A 16887-nucleotide genomic window follows, 5' to 3' on the forward strand; every position below is an offset into this window, starting at 1 on the left:
GCATATAGAGAAACTCAAGGTAATCGGGAAGAGTCAGCATGGTTTTATGAAAGGAAAATCATGTTTAACCAATTTATTGGAGTTTTTTTTTAAAGAGTAGCTTGCACTGTGGATGAAGGGGAGCCTGTAGATCTACTGTACTTGGATTTCCAGAAGGCATTTGATAAGGTATCTCATCAAAGGTTACTGTAGAAAATAAAAGCTCATGGCATAGTGGGTAACATACTAGCATTGATAGAAGATTGGCTGGCTGGCAGAAAACAGAGAGTATGCATAAATGGGTGTTTTTCTGGTTGGCAGGATGTGATGATTGGAGTCCCGCAGGGGTCTGTGCTGGGGCCCCAACTTTTTACAATTTACATCAATAACTTAGATGAGGGGAGCGATGGCATGGTAGCTAAATTTGAAACCAACACAAAGATAGTTAGGAAAGTATGTTTGGAAGTGGACATAAGGTTGGTTGCAGATTGGTATAGATAGGTTGAGTGAGTAAGCAAATGGGGTATAATGTAGAAAAATGTGAAGTTGTTCATTTTGGCAGGAAGAATAAAAAAGCAGATTATGACTTAAATGGAGAACGGCTGCATAATTCCAAGGTGCATAGGGATGTAGGTGCTCTCGTGCATGAGTCACAAAAAGTTAGTATGCAGGTACAGCAAGTAATTAAAAAGGCTAATGGAATGCTATCCTTTATTACGAGAGGAATTGAACATTCAAGTGAGGATATTCTGCTTCAGTTGTACAGGGCATTGGTCAGACCACATCTCGAATACTGTGTGCAGTTTTGGTCTCATTATTTAAGGAAGGATTTAAATGCATTGGAGGTGGGTCAGAGGAGGTTTACTAGATTGATACCTGGAATAAGTGGGTTGCCTTATGAGGAAAGATTGGACAGACAGGGCTTGTTACCACTGGAGTTTAGAAGAGTGAGGGGTGACTTGATTGAAGTATACAAGATCCTGAATGGTCTTGACAAGGTGGACGTGGAAAGGATGTTTCCTCTTTTGGGTAAGTCCAGAACCAAAGGGCACTGTTTTAAAATTAGGGATCATAGGACAACGTTGAGGAGAAATTTTTTCTCTCAGAGGATTGTGCGAAGTTGGAACTCTGTCGCAGAAGGCGGTGGACGTGGCGGTCATTGAATATTTTAAGGCAGAGATAGATAAATTCTTGTCAGGCAAGGGTTATCAGGGGGTAGATGGGAATGTGGAATTCAAAACACAAGCAGATCGGCTATGACCTTATTGAACGGAAGGGCAGGCTTGATTGGCTGAATAGCCTACTCTTGCTCCTATTTCTTATGTTCTTACGTTCTCAAACTCTTGACTACCCAGCTTTTATTTGCCAAAATACTGTTGAAGTAGTCAAGCATTCCATTGCTGTGATATTGCTTCAGTGTTTATAACATATCACTGAATATGTAAATAGTTAAAATATATCATCACCACAGGAAGTGATGCAAGGCAACATGTGAAAGAGCAGTGTTGATCCCCTGATAGTATATGTATGTAGTGTTCTGTCACTCTGTATATATGTAGTTTGCTGTTCATCAATAAAGAATCCAAACATTTGTTAACATTTGTCATTGGTAAGTTTGTTTGAGGCCAAGACCACAAGTTTCCTCACTTCCACCTTTGATGTTCTTGACCTTTTTCGATGTTTGCTAATGATTGTGCAGTGTTCAGTTTCATTCATAGCTCCTCAGATAATGAAACAGTTGGTGCTCGCATGCAATAACATCTGGACAACATTCAAGCTTCAGTTGATAATTGGCAGTAACATTGAATAACTTTGGGAAGTCAGAGAGTGAGTTCCTCGCTGCAGAATTCTCAATCTCTGACCTACTCTTTGCAGCCACATTATTTCCGTGGCTGCTCCTGTTGAGTTTCTGGTCAATGCTTAGCCCCAGGATGTTGATGGTGGGGAATTCAGCAAGTAACATTCATGCTACACAAGTGCCAGGCAATGACCATCTCCAAAAGAGAAAATTGAACCAATTCTCCTTGACATTCAATGGCAATACCATCGCTAAATCCCCCACTATCAATGTCCTGTGCTCAACCATTGAGCACTTAACTGGACAAACCATATAAATACTATGGCTACAAGAGCATGTCAGAGACTGGGAATTCTGCGATGAGTAACTCATGTCCTAACTACACAAAGTTGTCCACCATCTACAAGGCACAAGTCAAGAGTGTGATGGAGTAGTGGATGAGTACAGTTCCAACAATGCTCAAGAAGCTCAACACCAAGAGAAAGCATTCTGTTTCACCAGTACCCCATTCACCACCCTAAATAATCACTTCCTCCACCGCCAGTGTAAAGTCGCTGCAGTGTTTAGCATCCACCAAGGCTCCTTTAACAACAGCTTCCAAACCCGTGACCTCCCCCACCTAACAAGAACAAAGGTAGCAGGCACATGGAAATACCACTGCCTGCAAGTTCCCCTCCAAGCCACATACCACCCTGACTTGGAACAGAAGTGGGGATGCTCGCTGATGATTGCACAATGTTCAGCACCATTTGTGAGTCTTCAGATACTGAAGTAGTCCATGTCCAAATGCAGCAAGCCCTGTACAATATCAAGCCATGGGCTGACAAGTGGCAAGTAACATTCGTGCCACACAAGTCTCAGGCAATGACCATCTCCAACAAGAGAGAATCTAACTATCACCCCTTGACATTTTTTGGCATTATCATCACTGAATTCCCAACTATCAACATCTGAGGGTTACCATTGACCAGGAACTGAACTGGACTTGCCATATAAATACTGTGGCTACAAGAGCAGGTCAGAGGCTAGGAATCCTGTGGCGAGTAACTCACTTCCTGACTCCCCAGGAGTGTGATGGAATACTCTCCACTTGCCTGGATAAGTGCAGCTCCAACAACACTCAAAAATCTCAACACCATCCAGGACAAAGCAGCCCGCTTGATTGGCATCCCACCCACAAACATTGACTCCCTCCACCATCAATATCTTTCCTGCGGTTCAGTGTACAGAACAGTATTCTGGATGGGGTCAGACCTAGGCTCTGCACAACTGAAGCTTAACGTTTTATTTTTTCATGGGATGTGGCAGCAAAGTGTACCATCTACAAGATACACTGCAGGAACTCACCAAGAATCCTCAGACAGCACCTTCAAAACACACAACCGCTACCATCTAGAAGGACAAGGGCGGCAGGCACATGGGAACACCATCACCTGCAAGTTCCCCCCCCCCAGCTACTCAGCATCCTGGCTTAGAAATATATCGCCGTTCCTTCACTGTCGCTGGATCAAAACACTGAACTCCCTCCCTAACAGCACTCTGGGTGTACCTACACCACATGGACTGCAGCCATTCAAGAAGGCAGCTCACCACCATCTTCTCAAGGGCAATTATGGATGGGCAATAAATGCTGGCCTTGTTAGTGATAGCAATATTTCTTGAAGAAATAAAAAAAAGCAAATCCTTCACAATTTCACTGCTCTGATAAAGCCTTCTCAGTCACTCACTTTAGTCCAAGGAGTAGAAACTTGAATGTTATTGACACATAATTGGCTTAGCCATCCATTGCCAGATTTGGCATAACCAAGCTCTATTGGGTCATGATTTCTTCTGCAAAATGATAAGATCATCATGGAGAACAAGGAATAACTCTTGGATGCATCTTGACTACAAATCATCATCTTAAATCCTCCCACTTCCATCTCCCTTCTAACAAGTGTGAGGAGCTCTTTATCTCTGAGACAGAAATCATGGCAGAATCTTCGGCTCGCCCGCTCACCGAGGTGTAAAATGATGCAGTGACGTCGGGCGTGCGTCCCAACGTCACTGTGCATCATTCAGGTTTTCAGGTCAGCGGGTGCGCATCCGAGTCAGCTGTGTGCCCATCAACCTGTCAAAGGCCTGTTAAGGCCAGTTAACTATCAATTGAAACAATTAACTGAGCTGCCTGCCCAACCTTAAGGTTGGCGAGCAGGCGAAGAGCCCAGGTGGCCTTCGCATTTTTCATGAAACCTCATCCACGGGCGGGATGAGGTTTCATAAAGGTTTTTAAAGTCTTGTGGAAATTCGTAACAAAATTAATAGACATGTCCCAGATCATGTGACAGTTTCACATGAGCGGACATGTCTTAAAAATGTTTTTTTTCCCTTTATTAAATTTTTTTGAACTTAAACTAATCTCCCTCAGGTAGCTCTGTGCATGCGTGAAAGAGCGCTGGCCCCAACTCAGGCAACCCATCCTGCCCCCACAGGGAGCCCTCAGCGCTTCCGTGCCTTAATTGGCCTGCCCACGTAAAATGGCGGCACCCAGCCCATCGCGGGCGGTGATCGGCTGCATGCACGCCCATGCACGGTCCCGCCCAACCCCCCCCCGAAGGGGAGAAAATTCTCCTCCATTTGTTCAGCTGCAACCCTTTCTTCCCTTGCCCACTAAAGAAAAGCTCCTGTCCACTCTCTTGTCAGTATGGCCCTGAAAACTTGCCTCTCACATATCTTGTCTTTTGCACTGATGTGATGGGTCTCCCCATCATTGAAAATTGGGATATTTGTGGAGCTTTTTCTGTTATTTAATTGTCTACCACCATTCGTGTCAGGATGTGGTAGGGCTGCAGAGCATTGGTTGTGGGATCATTTGGCTCTGTCTATCACTGCTTCTGCTTTTTAGCACATGGTCCTGTGTTATAGCTTTACCAAGTCAACACTTTATTTCATGTCTGCCTGCTGCTCCTGGTGTGCTCCTCATTGAAGCAGGTTTGGTCCCTGGCTTCATGGTAATTCTGGATTGAATATTATGCTGTGCCATGAGGTTACAGATTGTGGTTGAATGCAATTCTGCTGCTGGATGCCCAGTTTGACCTGCTAGATCTGTTATGAATCTGTCCTATTTAGCATGGTGGTAGTGTCACTCAACACATTGGATAGTATCCTCATTGTGACAACAGGACTTCATCTGCACAAGGAGAGTTCGTTGGTCATTCCTAACAATGATGTCATGGAAAGATGCATCTGTGACAGGTAGATTGATGAGGATGAGGTCAATTGGATTTTTTTGTCCTGTTGGTTCCCTCAGCACCTGCCACAGACCCAATCTAGCAGATATATTTTCAGGGCTTGGCCAGTAGAGATGCTACTGAGCCAGTCTTGGTGATGGGAATTGAAGTCCCCACCCAGAGTTCATTCAGTGTCTTTAATGCCTTCAGTGCTTCTTCCAAATGGTATTCAACATGAAGGAGTACTGATTCATCAGCTGAGGTAAGTGATAGGTGGTAATTGGCAAGATGTTTCCTTATCCATGTTTAACTTGATGCCATGAAACTTCATGGGGTTCGGAGTCAATGTTCAATACTCCCAGAGGAACTCCTTCCTGACTGAACACCACTGAGCCGTCACCCTTGGCGGGCCTGTCCTGCCAATGAAGGAGTCTGGAACATGGGCTGTAAGATATGATTCAGTGGGTATGATTATGTCATATTGTTGCTTGACTAGTCTGTTGGATAGCTTTCCTAATTTTAGCACAAGCTCCAGATTAGTAAGGAGGACTTTGTAGGGTTGACTGGGCAGGGTGTCCCATTATCATTTCCAGTGTCTTGGTCCATCTGCATTTATTCCTTTTCAACTTTTCTGAAGCGAGCTGGTACAAATGAACAGCTTGCTAGGCCATTTCATGAGACAGTTAAGAGCCAATCACATTGCTGTGAGTCGGGAGTCACATGTAGCCCAGATCAGGTAAGGATGGCAGATTTCCTTCCCTAAAGGACTTCAGTGAATGAGGTAGGTTTTTACGACATTCTGTAATTTCATGGTCACCACGAGTCTAGGTTTTAATTCCAGATTTATTAATCAATTGCAGGCTGTGTGCAAGAGCAACTCAGTTATGCCCACTTCTCAGCCCTCTCCCTGTAGCCCTGAAATTCTATTCCCTTCAGGTGCTTATCCAATTCCGTTTCAAAGCCATATTTGAATCTGTCTTCACCACACTGTCAGACACTATATTCCAGATCCTAACCACTTGCTTCATAAAAATATTTTTCATCATGCCATTGTTGCTTCTTTTAGCAATCACCTTTTAAAAATCAGTATCATCTAGTTTTTGACCCTGCCATTAAAGGGAATAGTTTCTTTAATCTACTCTGTCTAGATCCCTCATGATTTTGAATACTTCTATGAATTCTCCTCACAATCTTCTATTCTCCAAGAAGAATAATCCCAGCTTCTCCAATCTATCCGCAAAACTGATGTTCTCGTAAATCCTTACAATTCTCAAATCTTTTCTGCACCCTCTCTAAAGCCTTCACATTCTTTCTAAAGTGGTGCCTGGAATACGACACAATACACCAGACCAGGCGGAACCAATGTTTTATTAAGTCCATCATAACTTCCTTGCTTTTGTACTCTGCCTCTATTTATAAAACCCAGGATCCCATAGACCTTTTTAACCACTTTACCTGCCCTGCTTCTTTTAACTCTTTATGCACACATACCCCCAGTCCCTCTGTCTGTGGCTGCATCCCTTGTAAAACTGTTTCCTTTATTTTATATTGCCACCCCTTGTCCTTTGTATCAAAACTGCAATGCCAGTCCTCAGGCACCATTCCTGTATCTAAGAAGGATTGGAGCTTTATGGCCAGTACCTCTGAAATCTCAACCCTTACTTCCCTCTGCATTCTCAGATGCATCCCAACCAGTCCCAGTGACTTACTAACCTAAATAGAACCAGCTTTTCTAATACCTCCACTTTATTCATTTTTAGTCCATCCACTACCTCCTTTTCACCATGCCTCTAGCAACATCTTCTTCCATGGTAAAAACAGATGCAAAGTACTTATTTAGGACGTCAGCCATGCCCTCTACTTCCATGTGTAATTCTCGTTTTTGGTCCCTAATTGACCCACCACTCCTCTTACTAGCCTTTTACTATTTATATGTCTATAGAAGACTTTTGGATTCCCTTTTAGGTTAGCTGCCAGTCTCTTCTGATATTCTCTTCTTTTTCATCTCTTATCTGTTTTTTTTACTTTCCCTCTGAACTTTCTATGTTCAGCCTGGTTCTCAATTGCATCATCAACCTAGCATCTATGATACATATCCTTTTTCTGCTACATCTTACTTTCTATCTCCTTCCTCATCCAAGGAGCTCTGGGTTTGTTTGTCCTACCTTTCCTCCTCATGGAATGTACCTCAACTGTACTTGAACCATCTTCTCTATAAAGGCAGCCCATTGTTCTGTTACAGTTTTGCCTTCCAACCTTGGAGTCCAATTTACCTGGGACAGATGTGTTCTCACCCCACTGCAATTGGCTTTCTTCCAGTTTAGTATTTAACTTTAGATTGTTGCTTGTCTTTTCCACAGCTAACCTAAATCTTATGCTACTATGATCACTGTTCCCTAAATGTTCCCCTACTGACACTTGGTCCACTTGACCCACCTCATTCCTGAGAACACGATCTAGCAATGCCTCCTTGCTCAGTGGGCTATAAACATGTTGATTAAAACATTCTGCAGAAGACACTCCATTCTTCCCCTTCTCTGCCCTTTAAACAATTACTATTCTAGTCCAAATCCTCCATGGTCTTGCCCCTTCCTATCTGTGTAAACCCCTGCAGTGCTATCACACCCCTCCCTGAATGCTCCAGTATTCTGACTTCAGCTTTGTGTGCCCCTTCCTCATTTTACCCCACTGTTGGCAGCTGCATAGGGACCACTGTCTGCAATTAGTACGCAACTCTTCCACCTTTACCTGCTCTTTCAGACCACCCTGAAACACTACTTCTTTGACCCAAGCATTTTACAATGCCTCATAATCTTTATTCTGAGTGTCCATTTCCCTTTGGTCTCTGGGAGGCACTTTCAGACATTTTCTACATTAAAGATTAAAGGTTATATAAATGCAAATTCTTGTTGTTGCTGTTGTTACTGTTACTTCTTAAATTCTTTCTTTGTAAACAAATCAGATATGGCTGAAATTTGATTCTGGATTAAGTCCAGGAATTGATTTGCTGAAAGTTTACAGTTGTACTAGACAAAATATTTTAATTCAAGGCAACATTTCCTGTTAGACTACAAAAGCCTCATTCATGAAATGGATTTGATGTAGAACTAAAATTGAATCTACATTCCCCCTTCTGCTGTTTATAATATTACAACAACTTCTTAATACTTCAGTTGCAAAGTCAAAGTAACTGGGTTTACTAATATTGTATAAATCAGCCACATTAGCTATGGCTCTGTGGGTAGCACTTTTCCATCTACATCAGAAGGTGGTGGATTCAAGTTCCACTCTTAAGACTAGAATATAAAATCTAGGCTGACACTCTGATGGAGTGTGGCATTGATGGAAATGCTGTCTTTTCAAACAGATATTAAATTAAAGCCATGTCTACTGTCTCAGGTGGATGTAAAAGTTCCTATGGAACTGCTTCAAAGAACAAGTGAGTTCTCCTCAGTATTTTGGTCAACATTCATGCAACAGTGCTAACATAGATCATCTGGTCTTGTGGAAACACACTGTGTACAAATTGACTGCTGTGTTTACCATTTAACAACAGGAACAAGTTGTAAAGTGCATTGGGAAAAGTGTCATACAAATGCTTGCTTCCTGTTTAGAAACAGAGGTCCTAAAGTTGCTCAGCTGCTCTGGCAGCTCCCAACATCACCAAAAATCTTCCTTTAGTCTTTGGGATAGATCATCAATGCATCCCAAGCAGGTTTGGAGCAGACTCTCCTAATCCTGGGTGTTTCACAACCCCATCCTCCTAAAAGCCTTTTGGTGGAATTTTGTTGTTTTACACACCCAGTGAAAAAGGTGTACTGACATCAGGAATGATTGTAATGGGATTCACTTGGAAGTTCAATCCTGGGATACTGCCTGAAACCCCAAGGATTAGTAAGAAATTAGCATTTTTTGTCTTCTTGCAAAAGGGCATTGACAGGGGGCTTGGGAGTTGTGGTGGAGGGGGGAGCGAGAGCTACTGGGGGTGGGTTTTGGTGATGTGTGGATGGAGGGGGATGAGCATGCAGAAAATAGTTTTGGGGAGTGTGAGACTCTTGCATCCATGTCCCAAGGCTGTGATTCCCAGCCACCCAATTGAGTAAGTGCCAAGATTTGCCCCTAATTGTTTCCCACAACTGACAGGATCAGTGGTAGCGGTGCCAACTGAGTGTGATCCCAGTGTAATTGCTGGGATCTTTGGTCTCTGAATTTCAGCACCACTGCACTTCATACAAATCCTAGTAACTTTGTAAACCAGAATGAGCATCACATTAGTGTTTCACTGACAATCCCAGGTTTATTGGTTATAAAAAAATTAATGAAAATCTGATTTATGCAGTTGATTTTGTGGTCCCTATAATTAGAACAAGCCACTGCCATTTTTTGTTTTTATAGAGCCAATCTTGTTACTTTGGGAATAGCTCAGGCATTTTAATTTCACCTATTATGATAGTGTGCCATCTCTCCATTCCCTTACAGGCAACATACAGCCATCAAATGCTGTTCATCACCCAAGATTATTGAACTCAACTTGAGAAATCCATTTAATTGCTAACATTTCCAATACAACACAATTAGACCAATGGGTTTCATATTGCTTTATTGACTACTGCTTTAGAAATATAAACGCAACAACAGAATAAACTCAAGCTTTTAAAACACAAGGAAAATAGAAATATATAGCTGAAGAGCTCAAACACCTGATGGTAATGCATTTGTTTATTAATAAGGCACACTAGTTTAAAAAGTCTTGCCTACGTATACCTTGTTCTTTTATATGCACCAGACCAACATTTTGAGTTAAAATATAAAAAATGCTGTTTGAATGAAATGGCTAAAACAGAATAGCACAAGTATGGATCCTAACTGACAGGTTCCTTGACCTTTAACAGGCCTTTGCCAATAGCAGACAATCAATACTTTGGCTTTGTTAGATCATTGTTAGGTCCTTCTTTGTACAAAGATAAGCAAATAAAAATACATTAAACCTTTCTACCTGACACAAAGTTACTCGAAACCCTTCTTTTTTTTTCAAAGAACTCTCCCACTTCTAACTGGACTAGAATGTGTCTTGCAAGTTAAATAATATTTTATTTAAATACATCTACATTCTTCTTACTTAACTGGGCTACGAAAGACTATCCAGAAAAGCCAAACTCAGTAGCCAAATAAAAGTATTTTGGAATAAATGAATCTCAAAATCTCACCATACCCCACTCTCTTCTTTATAAGATAATAAAATAACTAAAAAATATATTTTTGGACAACTTTGTGCACTGATCTAGTGGTGTTACCCTGGATACTTTGTATGTTAATAAAAGGTATTTAATATATATAATAAGCAAATGATACTGTAGACACCCTTTGAAAATGAATATTTAATTAAAGGAACTAGGGCATTTATAATTCTATGAAGGTTACCTTTCTAGCAGCAGTATCCACTTTGTTGGTAACTGAATAAATCATGATTTTTAAAAATACTTGTACTAAATGCATGCAGGGGAATTTGAATTTTGAATCCAATTTGACAGATATAACAACAGAAAGAAAAGGTGAGGCCCATAAAAAAATGCTTTTAAAACAATACTGAGTAATGTCTTAACAAGTTTTCTGGGTAAGGTCCACCTGTGAAATAATTAAAGCATTATTCCTTTTCATTTTGGGCTCCACTAAAGGGAACAATTTACTCAGGACCCATAGATTTCCCCAGGCATTCAACAATATTACTGAACAAAATAACTGGGCAAAGGGAGTGCTTTGTTCACCGTGGGAGTGTTGCTGTTTTCTGTGTGTCTATGACATTGGAATTCTTTAATGTTGGTTTATGATTCAAATCTAATTTTAATAACTGTAACTTTTTTTTGCACAAAACAGTGAGCTTACTACTGTCCTATTAGTATACATGGTAAGGAAATTTTGTCCATGTGCCATTCTTTGCTTGATACTTACCAGATCCAATACTCCAGTGGGTAAATAGGAAGCAGGTTTCTGGTAATCAGGGTTCCTGTATTTAGCAATTTCTGGTGAATTGTACACATCTTTAAAAGGAAATCAAGTGTGAGGAATATGATGGGCTGAATTTTTGCATTAGAGGTGGGAAACAGGAGTTGAGGCTGTTTCCAGGTCCCGAAACAAATGCCGCCATCCCCCAGGGGGTAAATAGTCACACTTTGGGATTTTGACCAGGGCACCCTCTGACATGGAGGCAGCTTCTGCGTCCCACTGAGGGCGGTGGGCAGGCTGTCAAAGCTGGAGGGCTGATCTTGAAGCTAGTGCGCTTAAAAATGAAGGTACCCTCTCAGCAACACTTCTAAAAATTTAAATTAGAAACACAAAAAGCAACCAGGTCACCACTATGGGGAGGGAATCCTTTTGCAGCGTGGTCTTTGTCTGCACCCATTCCCAGGCATGGAGAAAGGGACAGTAGGTCTACCAAGAGGGCTGGCACCCTGGCCTGCCACTGGTCCCCGCCTCCAGGCAGTTGAACTTCCCCCCATTGCATCAGGAACTCAGATTTTCTAGTCGCCCCCCATTACATATTGTTAACAAGGCTCTTACTGAGCCCAATTGGCTGCCTGCCTAGTGAGAGCAGGTGGCCTTTACAGGTCCCAAAACCGGCTCCCCCCAAAAGGGCCAGTGCTGGGAATGGTGCCAGTTGGTGCCAGCATTTCTGGGCCCTGTTCGACTCTGTTCCTGAACTTGGCGGGGCGCTGCCCAATGTTGCGATTTACGGCTGCACATACTATTGCACAATAGATTTAAAAGAGTCAGTGATAACTGAGATATTTTTGGTGAGATTCTGAGAATGACAAAAATAGTGAGAATTGCAAAAAGAAAAATGAAAATATATGGTGTGTGATGTATGGATATACAGAATGTGCATAAAAACTCGAATGTGCCTCATTAGTTTTTAGGCATGAGGCAAAATAATTTGTTTCATTAGCTCTCTGGGCTATCAGAGCTGAGAAATCAAGGCAATACTGGCACATGGAGCAAGCTGCCTTTATAATGCCATTCTACAGTAGGTGGAGTATTCTGTCTTCCCATCAGAATGAGGTGGTACAGAATGTGAAACATTAAAAATTCACTGATTATAGTTTGTCTTCAAAATGGTGCCCTTAAATGGTTATTATTAGTGTTTGTGGTAGTTTATCATTATATGCAAGCAGTATAATGAGGGAACTTCTATTCTATAAACATAGTGAGTGTTAGAGTAAAATGGCCAGAGCTGTTACCTAAAACCCCATATTAATCCATAGCACTTGAACAATCATTTTTCCCAGGTTAAAACAATGAATGTAGCTCAACTGGATATCAGGCTGTCATCAGCAGTTTCTTTTGGTCAGCCCAAATCATGGGGTCACATTATGCAGGTTTTACTGAGTATCACGACACTATTTAAAATGGACTTTTTTTTGGAAAGCCTTTAAACAGGCCATTGAAACACTGCAACAATATATTTAATTCCTACTATAATATAAGATTTCTTCTTTTTCTTCAACAGCATTGAAAGAAATTGATAAAATTCGGTGATAACCCACATATCATTTGCTGTTGCACCATAAAAGCCATTTGCTCATAAACTTATATTAAAACATAATATATATACACACAATCTAATTTGTTACACAGAACCAAAATACAACATCACTACTACCCAAACTACATGACCACCTCAAATCAGCTAGGAATTTTCTTTAACATGATAAAAGTTATTAATATAGCGCTTCATGCCAACAAGGCCTACTTTGGTCCTTGTCCAAAAAAATCCAGCATCATACAGCTGAACTTAAAGCAGAACACACAGAAATAAAAAGCAATGCAAAGGAAAATGAAACTTATACTATGATGAGCATGCCACTAAAGGTTTATCATCTACTTAATGTCATACTTAATCTCCTTTATGTTTCAGTCCCCTTGTATTTGTTAAGTGGATAATAACTTACCCTCAAGCGACTGTATAATGCTGCCATGGGTATTTCTTTCCCTTGCTTTCCTTCCTCTTTCAAGATTACCCATATCCTATCCCCAGAGACAAACACATATATACTTTCTTCCTCAGTCATGTGGAGCCAACCCTGGATACTTAAAACAATTCTGTCAAAGTCAATGCTACAAACAGCCAGTTTGAAGCTGGTGAAATTCAGCCTCTGTAAGAGGCCAAATTGTGAAGGTTAATAAAGTAGAAGTCAAGTTTCGGTCTCATAGCTGACAGTCCAATTCTTTAGTATCGTAGCTCGAGGACTGATCCCCAGCAGAGTTTAAAGAAACAAAAATAGTGTTGCTCAGCACAGGAACAACACATACAGATAAGGCTTTCCAGTATCATACACAATTCTTGGTGACCAGTTAAAAAGCTACAGGCCTAAATTTGGTTATACAATATATGGGTTAAATGTTGACTAGTATTTATTTACACGTACTGTAATCCAGTTAAGGCTGATTTTTTCTTGAAGGCACCAAATAGAATAGATAACTGGAGTGAACAAGTCACACAAAACCTTCATAGTATTAACATGTCAAAATCCACACCTTTTTCCAGTTTCTAGCTGTCCACATTCAAAATGTTCGAACCTTATGGACGGAAGATTTTTAGTATCTGCTAAAAGTAAGAATTAAAAAAAAAGTTTTTCCATCACAAAAATGCATAGAATTGTTTCTACCAAAAGATTATTAATCTTCAAAAATTCTTAAAACATGCTTTTCAAAATTTACTAACAAATAGCACTTTTTAAAACATTTGTCTCTCTTTCACATAGTTTTTGGTGCGACGTTTGCTGAAGTCCTAAAAAAGAATCTTTCACATCAAACTATGTTTTTTGTCTTCATAAATACCAGTGTATTCCTTCACTACAATAATGTCTTTGTTAGAAAATCCTAATAAGTTTGGTAGAAATCATGTAGAGGGACTTGAAAGGTTGCTGTAGGGAATGCCTGTGGTACGTAACCAGCATATCCTCCATAGGCTGCCACTGCTGCAGCGGTGGCTGCGTTCTTTTGCAGTGTTGCCATTGTGGCAGCGGAAGCAGGAGCTGCAATCGGTACATAACTTGCCCCATAGAACCCGGCTGTCGGAATTCGTTGAATATTGGAGGCCATTGCATATACTGGAGTTATTGGCCGAGTCTACAAGGAAACAAAACAATGTTATAGCATTGCATTGTGAATAAAAAATAATAAATAGCAATTTAAAAATTAATACTGTTAACAGGAAATGAAAATAGCCAGGCCACTTGTATAACTGAATATATGAATTCTGAAATGACCTCATTGCTTCAATCATATAAACATACAAAACAGAAGCAGGAGTAGGCCATTCGGCCCCTCGAGCCTGCGCCGCCATTCAATAAGATCATGGCTGATCTTCTTGTGTTTCGATTTCCACATTCCCATCTAACCCCGATAACTTTTGATTCCCTTGCCTAACAAGAATTTCTCTACCTCTTCCTTAAAAATATTTAATGACACATTCGGAGGCAGAGAATTCCAAAGTCACACCATCCTCAGAGAAAAAATTTCTTCCCATCTCTGTCCTAAAAGGGCAACCCCTAATTTTAAAACAGTGCCCCTAGTTCTGGACTCACCCACCAGAGCAAACATCCTTTCCACATCCACCTTGTCAATACTGTTCAGGATCTTATATACTTCGATCAAGTACACAGGACACATATACTACAGTTCTATTCTATGCAATTACATTACTCCAGGAGTCACTGGATTCTAGTAAGAAAAAATGACTGCTACCTTGAGCTAAGAATGGGAAATTATCATGCCAATCGTTCAGTAGTGCCCATTCTATAGTCATTGCTCAAACTATAAATTTCCCTTGCTTGGATGGCTCAATGTTATATTGGGCAGTGCACATATCAACTAAGCAAGCAGGGCAGTTTATTCACACAACACAATACTGTAGAGAAATATAACTAAAATATTGTGTTTTAGGAAAAAATGAGTCTTTTTTAACCTGAAAAGGTGGAGGAGTGGAAACTGAAGGAATGATGGTTGCTCCATTAGGATCAGTTTGCACAGCAATAGGATTAAGAACATGTTCCATTGGATGCATTTTGCTATCTTCCATTAGTTTAGCGCCTGGAGCCGCCTGAAACACTTGGTATTGGGTTCCAATGGAAGGGATGGCCACTGAAATCAGATAAAAGAACCAGTTAATTATCTTTATCAGAGGTTATAAATTTTCTACTATAATATGTCATGACAACCTATATTTATACAGCACCTTTAACAGAATAAAGTGGCCCAAGCCACTTCACAGCAGCATTATAAAACAAAATTTGACCCTGAGCCACATGGTCAGATTACCAAGAGCTTGGACAAAGGTATGTATTATAAAGAGCATCTTGAAGGAGAGAAGCAAAGCAGCGACCTGGAGATGTGTAGGGAGAGAATTTCTGAGCTTACAATCTAGGCGATTGATGGAATGGCCACTGATTTTCGAGCAATTAAAATCTGGAAAGTTCAAGAGGCCAGAATGAGATTAGTGCAGATACCTCAGAGAGTTGTGGCCTGGAAGGGATTACAGAGATAGGGAGCGGCGAGGCCATGGAGAGAATTGAAACAAGGATGGGAATTTTAAAATTGAAATATTGCTCGATGCAAGTTAGCGAGCACAGCAGTGATAGGTGAACAGGATGTGGTGAGAGTTAGGGCACAGTCAGAAGAGTTTTGAATGGTCTCAAGTTTATTGAGGGTAACATGTTGAACACCAGCCAAGAGTGCGCTGGAATAGTCAAACCTAGAGGTAACAAAGGTATGAATGAGGGTTTTAACAGCAGATGAGCGGAGGCAGAGGCAAAATCGGGCGGAGTTAGGGAGGTGGAAATAGACGCTCTTAATGATGGCACAAATATGTAATGTAGGTATCAAATATGACACCAAGCTGTGAACAGTCTGTTTTAGTCTCACTCTGTTGCCAGAAAAGAGGGGTGAAGTTGATAATTAGGGAATGGAGTTTGGAGCGGGGACCGAAAACAATACCTTCAGACTTCCTAATAATTCATTGGGAGAAATTTCTGCTCATCCAATACTTGGGTGGAATCTTCTGGTCCTGCCAACAGCAGGTAGCTTGGTGGATGGGAGAACTTAATTTGGCGCAAGGCCAAAAATCAGTTTCCCGCCAGCGAGATGAACTTTAGGAATTAAGTTCGCGGGGCTTTAAAGTTGGGTTGACCTTCCTGACGAGCAATGTCAGGAAACCCTTTTGTATGCATCAGCAAGTCACACACACTCATTAAAAGGCCACCTTGCTGGAATCAAGTCTCCCCTCCAAATTAAGTTCCTTGCTAGCATGAAATTAGAACATTCACTTTTACGATTGCACATAAGTGGCATGCATGTGGCGAGCTTGACTTCTTCCATGATTAACAGCTAGTTGGCACTGCATTGTCCTCTTTGGGGAAATGCCAGTCTATGCTTGAGACTGGCTGTTGGCAGTACAAGTTGCATGGTACCGAGGAAGGGTTAATGGAAAAGAGTGGAGCAGTAACCGGGCGAAGGTGGAAGGGATAATGCAGGCTGTCTGAGTGCCTGCACTATCCCTTCTATCTTTGCCCAGTCACTGCTCCACCCTTCACTGCTTGGTCATCTTCTTCGGCCATCCTCCATGCAACTTACACTGCCATCACCTGGACCTTCGACCCTATGAGGTAACGTCGAGGGTGGTGAACTCCTGATGGATGCATATATTATAAGCTCAACAGCACAGGATTGCGTGTGATCAGATGTCCCACCTCCAAATGGAAACACTTCCACTTCCGTGCCATCCACTGAACTTAAGACTCCAGAACGGAAGTTTCTGGTCTGAATATCAGACAGTTTAGCAACAGTGGAGAAATTGAGAAAGATGGCGATGAGATAGAGCTGGGTGCCGTGGAAACTAACCCTATC

General features: G+C 41.3%; 1 protein-coding gene across 14 annotated transcripts in view; it reads right to left on the reverse strand.

Moving 5' to 3' along the window:
- Positions 1-9569: 9569 nt before the first annotated feature.
- rbm47 (RNA binding motif protein 47) overlaps positions 9570-16887 on the reverse strand; it is a 261052-nt gene continuing 253734 nt past the window's right edge. For all 14 annotated transcript variants that reach the window (XM_041189248.1, XM_041189226.1, XM_041189234.1 and 11 more), the window contains 2 exons: positions 14951-15126; positions 9570-14112 (listed from right to left, as the gene is read on the reverse strand). In XM_041189248.1, coding sequence (XP_041045182.1) covers positions 13864-14112; positions 14951-15126 — 425 coding nt within the window. In that variant the 3' untranslated portion in view covers positions 9570-13863. The remainder of the gene's footprint in view (positions 14113-14950; positions 15127-16887) is intronic.

The sequence above is a fragment of the Carcharodon carcharias genome, chromosome 1, assembly GCF_017639515.1.
Source record: "Carcharodon carcharias isolate sCarCar2 chromosome 1, sCarCar2.pri, whole genome shotgun sequence".
Taxonomy (NCBI): domain Eukaryota; kingdom Metazoa; phylum Chordata; class Chondrichthyes; order Lamniformes; family Lamnidae; genus Carcharodon; species Carcharodon carcharias.